The sequence below is a fragment of the Aplysia californica genome, unplaced genomic scaffold, assembly GCF_000002075.1.
Source record: "Aplysia californica isolate F4 #8 unplaced genomic scaffold, AplCal3.0 scaffold00442, whole genome shotgun sequence".
Classification (NCBI taxonomy): domain Eukaryota; kingdom Metazoa; phylum Mollusca; class Gastropoda; order Aplysiida; family Aplysiidae; genus Aplysia; species Aplysia californica.
Window position 1 is genome coordinate 543,979 of NW_004797712.1, and position 5,893 is coordinate 549,871.

Genomic DNA, 5,893 nt, shown 5'->3' on the forward strand with positions numbered 1-5,893 from the left:
AGACAAATTACAACGTCCGTTCTTTTTTGAGTCTCAAGAGCAGAAATGCGTGCTTTGGGTGCACTAAATGAGAATTACCATAAATACAAGGATACACCTTAAATTGTACGTTGAAAAGTACCAAAAATTAAGTCGGCCCAGACAGAGAGGCGACAGGGAGCTGACCCCCGTGACCCCGACGTGATAACCCCCAGCGGCAACTAAAATTCCACTGCCGGTGCGCCGTGGTCCATGTAATGGGGGAAAGAAAAGAAAAATGATAGTGCAGACTGATGAAAAATAGAAAAATAACCTGAATAGCAGTCAGAATGGACATGAGCTTTAGATTGCACGTATATTTTTTTTACAATTCAAGGCCTTACAGGAAGATCAGAGTTTTAAATCCGTACCAGACTTGCTTTTTCAATCACTCTCACATGCTGGGTTGTTTTGTGTCATGGCATCGACTACTAGTGAATTTCTGTGAGAATGTCAAGTGTTTATGGACGTGAAAGCCTTCAAGTCCTATAGTACCAACACTTGCTTTATGATGAGTCACGAGCAAGTTTATTGCCTTATGTTTTTTACTCTTTGATAATATTTCTTTTCTTTTCTTATGGGGATATCGTTTTGTTTTATTTTATTAATAAAAGTTGAAACTACTCTAATTACCACCCGTCCAAGACAATCATCTGTACGAACAACCATTTCCCACTTTCCCCCTGGCATTTTTTCTAAATCATAATGATGCTATCAAAGAGGACCACCTGTCTAAGATAACCCTTTTTCTCCTTGACAACGAATGGTCACATTGGACAGATTTGACTGTAATTTGGTTTTTTAGATTTACTTTTTGTTATTGATATTCTTTATACTGTGGGCATTCTGTTAGCTTAGTTGGTATCATGCCGGACCTCGGAGAGGATAGCCCTGGTTCAAATCCAAGGATAGGCGTTCTTGAACTCAGGGTATTTACTGGAGTTTTCAAGGCTCTCAACCCATTTGGTTCTGTCTTATTGGGGAAGGATGTTAAATTCTGAGGTCCCTCCTCTTAAATAACCTAATAGTGTTGATAGGGTGTTAAACCCATACACTTACTATACTTTATGCTGTATTATGTCTGTCAGATCCGAGTTCCCTGCTGAAGGTGCAAGAGTATGTGCGTGACACGCGCCGGCAGCTGGAGCAGGAAAGGAACCAGCGGGCTGTGCTGGACAACAAGCTCAAACTGTCCAGCAAAGAGAAGGCCGAGCTCTCCAAGTGAGTGACCAGTAGTATCTGACAGTGTTAACCTTTCAAATGTCAATGACTGATTAAATTGGCCATAAGTTTCATTATGTTGTATCAGGGGTGATTCAGTCGGCTGTAATTTGAGTCGCTATTCCTCTTGATTCTTTACTAACAAGTTTTTAATCATTTGGTGGCACTTTTATTCCCTTTTTTCCCTTCTTTTACTTAGGTTAGGACAGCCCCATGTGCGGTGTCTCAGATCTTCCCCATAACATGTCTTACTATAGCTTTCTGTAATTAGTATGCTTCCTGTGAAGTAGAAAAAGTTTCTGAGTGGTGTATTAGGATCTGCTTAGGTAATAATAGTTGTAAAACGCATAGAGCATGCTTTAGAGCGTTGGATATGCGCTATATAAATGCAGTCATTATTGTTATTATTGTTATTATTATTAATTTTGTTATTATTATTATTTTTCTTCTTCTATTCTTCTTCTTTTTCTTGTTGTTGTTATTATTATTATTATTTTTATTATTATTTATCCACAGGAAACTGGACTCGCTGACCCAGCACAAGTCCGAACTGGAACAGTCCAAGCTTGACCTGGAAGCTAAGATTAGATCCCTGGAGTGAGTCGTGCTGTCTTCTCTCTTTTCTTTTCTGATTTATTTATGTTGCCCGAGTACATCATTGGCTCAGTTGGAATCGTACTGGCCTGCATTTTCGTTGATTTTGGTTTGAATCCCTAACAAGATATTTGTGAATTTTGGTTATATGGAGAGTTTATATGAAGACTTGTTCACCCACTTGGATCAGTTATGTCAAAGACAAGGATCAAATTCAGAGGTCCTTCTTCCTTCTGCAAGAGAATTTGTGCTGTGTATTTGATTTATTTATTATCATAGATATTGCTAATATTATTTGAAATACTGTTTATTTTTCATGTTGAATGATTGTTTTCCCTTTCCTGAACTTCTACACGTTAATGAGGTTGATACTATCCACTGCTTCTTTGTGGGTGCTCCGTTAAGTCCCTTGCATTACAGTTTGGTTTAAGTGCAGATGACCCTAGTTAAAATTCTTAAAAGGGTATTCTTCACTTTGGTTTATTTGGAAAGTTTGCAAGGCTTTCCACCCTCTTACTAAAGTCCTATCGGAGGCGGGTAAGAGATCAGAGGTGGCACAGCACAAATAACTTTGCAGTGTTGAAAGGGCAGGAAACTCAAGCCATACCGTACCATACTGCTTTTTTGTTTATGTTTTGCTGGCACATTAAGAGAGAAATTTTGAGAATGTTTCTTCCTTTTGTCACAGATATGGAATGACTGAAGAGGAAGAGAAGCGAAAGAATGCAGAAATTTTATTGAGCAAGACAAAAGATCAGCTTGCCAGAAGAGAAGAGCAGTACGCCAGGTAGGCTCTTCATAATGTGAAACTTGTGTACGCTCATATGGGACAAATTCAGCAAGAATAGACTTTAACCATTGATGCAGTATAAAAGTATCTATTTGACCGGCACCATAGAGTTATTTGTCATCCTCTCTATATTTTAATAATAGTATTGAGGAAATATTCTGGTCATTCGACGTCTCTATAAGTCATGCTGTTTTGGGAGCACTTCAAAAAAAAATTTTGGTTTTGAATTCAAATTTTAAAAAAATCTGAAATTGAAAAAAGGCTGCAACAGCATTACTGTGAAATATGCTAATTCAGTGTTTCTGATTTGTGTATGACGGTTTTAAATGTGCCGTAACACTGTCATTGATATGCTGCCGATCGGACAAATATTATGTCCAGTAAGTTCTTAAAGACTTAATATTTGCTCAAAATGTATATATTAAAAGAAAAGGAAGACTATCGTTAGTCTTCCACTTTGTTGTTCAAAAGAGATAATGATTCAAAAGCGTGAAGAGTTATTTAAATGTCCTTTTTAACCTTTTTTGAAGTGTGAGTTTTTAGTGACTTTATAGACAATTTTGCCTTTGCCTACTGTGATGTGTTAAGCTGTCTATCTTATTTTCAATTGAAGTTAAATTGTGTAAACTTTATTGAGAGAGATCATCAGTGGATGGGTGATGGACAAATGGACCCCTGCATGCCAGTAGGGAGTGCATGTCATCTACCTGTGGAGGGGAAGACAACATTTCTTTCTACTCTACTTTTCTAAGTGGGTCAAGTGCTCCACCTTTCAATTCAAATAGCGCATCTGTGTCATGCAGATATAATAAAATGTATAATACATATTACCTATAATAAAATGAATTTAAAAAACAGCGTCTATAAGAGAATGAAAATGCATGAATGGTGCCTGTCGCTTTCAGTGAGCTGGAGGCAAAGCAGAGGGCAGAGTTGACCATGAGAAACTTGCAGATAGAGATGAGGTCCAGCGCCAACACCATAAAGGAGGTGGGTGATCTTTCATTTTGGTTATTGAATAATTGTCTTGGTTTGTTTTTTTAATGGTCTTTTCAGGAGAATCCTTATGTTGTCTTTGTTGTTGTTGCTAGTGCTATTGTTTTTGTTGTCACTTCTATTGTCATTGGTATAATTGCTGTGGTTGTTCTTTTTGTTCTTTTTGTTGTTTATAGTGATGTTGATCTAGTAGCCCTTGCACTGGTGCCTTTTAACTTTATGTTGTGTCATGTGATGTGTTTGAGTCTTTCTGCATCATGAGCTACTTCTGTTAATATTAGCGTTTAGAGGTTACCACCTGCAGCTCTTTCTTCATTCCTTTTCCTCTTTTGTTTCTCTCTGTCTTCCTTGTTTTATTTTCTAATTGTTTCATATTCACAGTCCACCTTTTTTTTGCTCAAAGTCGAAGATGCTGCACTGTGAGAATTTGTTTTCTGTTGAATTCAAAGTTTAACTTGTGAAATGTGACCATTGTGAAGTCCATGTGCCCTGAACTACAACTTAACAACTTTATCTACTAGTTGTTCAAAGTCCTTCCATTTTATAAAGCACAGTTTCATTCCTTTGTCCAAGTGTGTTGTTAAATAGCTTTGATCAGCAGAAATGATTTATTCTAAAGCAGGTCATTAATCACACATCTGGGGAGCACTACTTCTTTTCTTTCGCTCTATTGTTGTCTGACTGTCTGTCTTACTTTGTCCTTTCACCAAATGACCTTTAATGTGTAGATGTAATTCTCTTTACTAAAACAAATGCATTTTGGAATAGGTTCACTCAATTTTTGCTGTAACTCAGTAAGTCCACAATTTCTTGTGTGTAACTGGCGGGTTCTCTGGTATGGCTTACTCCTTCTTTCCTATCAAAGATCTATTGTCCTTAACTCTCTTACTTCTTTTTTCTGTTTGTAACTCTCTTGTAACACCTCTAATCTTCAGCACTTATATGACCTTATTGTGTTGCAAAGACCGTAAAACTCTTACTAAACACACTTTCTCAGCTGGAGGAGGAGAGGGAGGAGCTCCAGCGTCAGGTGACACACGCTAACAACGCGCGTCTGCTGCAAGAACAGATCAATGACGACCAGCAGAAGTTCATCCACCAGCAGACGACGCAGCAGGCTCAACACACACCCAGGGTACGGCACATCATGGACAGTGCATGTTGTCTGTATAACTGTGAAATTTGGAGTTAACGAACACCCCGAACAATGATAATAAACTGCATTTGTATAGCGCTTTATCCCCATACAAGAATAAGCTTTAAATGACAAACACTGATATTATGACATCAAGTTTTGTTGTTGTTGTTGTTAGTGGAGCTGCCTTCATTTTGTAGAGGATGGTTGATAGATGATCTATTGTGGTTCTAATACTTCTTTTGAGAGTTATTTTTGTTCATTCCTGGCCAATTTTGGCGGATGTCACGTTTTAGTGTATGTGTTAGGAGGGAGTGCAAATTGCATATGTGTATGTGTGTACTACAATGTCAATACTCGTTTGCCTGATCTGTGAATAGAATGTAAAATGTGAGGCGTGCTGACAAAATGAGTACTTCTCAGATTTTAACCCTGTGGAAGTAGATACGTCAAATTAGAATGACATTTTAAAAGACATATTTATAAGGAAGAAAATGGCATCAGTTGATGATCTTCCAGTTTGATCTTAGCGTTGATTTTCAGCTAATAATTTCATTTGCAGTTTGCGAGAAGTAAGTCTTTTTCTCAGCATATCTCACAATGTTTTGTTTTTTTTCCTCAGGATTCCAAAGACTTTGACGAGTCACCTGAGCTGTCTGGGGACATGGACAAGTTGAGGGCAGAACTCTATGCATTGAAAGTGAGTTCATGATTTGTTCATTTTGGATTAGTGAATATGAATGATTGTATATATGTGCGTTTATTTGTTTGTACTTGTGGGGGGGGGGGGGGGGGTTATAAATTCAGTCTATTTTTATTGTAATATTTTTTTCTAATAGAAAAAAATGATACCATTAGTAGTAGCAGCAGTGGTATTATCATTATTATTATCATAATTATTATTACAGTCAACCTGTTCAAGACAATCATCCACACAAACGGCCAGTTCCTATTTCCATCCCTCATTGTATTTTTTGTATTTTATAATGACACTTGACATTGTGCAGGACAGCCACCTGTCTAATATGTGCACTTTTCTCTTTAAAATGGATGGCTCTCTTAAACAGTTTCAGTTATATTTTCCATGTCACAATTGTCCTGATTCATTTTTTTCTGAAATGGGTTTTTTTCTCCTTTAA

General features: G+C 37.4%; 2 protein-coding genes across 2 annotated transcripts in view; both read left to right on the plus strand.

The window, feature by feature from the left end:
- LOC106012647 (ankyrin repeat domain-containing protein 26) overlaps nt 1-3,388 on the plus strand; it is a gene marked incomplete in the record, with an annotated part of 23,390 nt that extends 20,002 nt beyond the window's left edge. Inside the window, 3 exon segments of the mRNA XM_013086187.1 lie at nt 1,114-1,239; nt 1,756-1,836; nt 2,522-3,388. Coding sequence (XP_012941641.1) covers nt 1,114-1,239; nt 1,756-1,836; nt 2,522-2,624 — 310 coding nt within the window.
- Nucleotides 3,389-3,504: 116 nt separating this feature from the next.
- LOC118478254 (ankyrin repeat domain-containing protein 26-like) lies at nt 3,505-5,493 on the plus strand. Its single transcript, XM_035971483.1, has 3 exons — nt 3,505-3,613; nt 4,617-4,754; nt 5,377-5,493. The coding sequence occupies exons 1-3, from the start codon at nt 3,509-3,511 to the stop codon at nt 5,464-5,466; spliced, it is 333 nt and encodes a 110-aa protein (XP_035827376.1). The 5' UTR covers nt 3,505-3,508; the 3' UTR covers nt 5,467-5,493.
- Nucleotides 5,494-5,893: the final 400 nt, after the last annotated feature.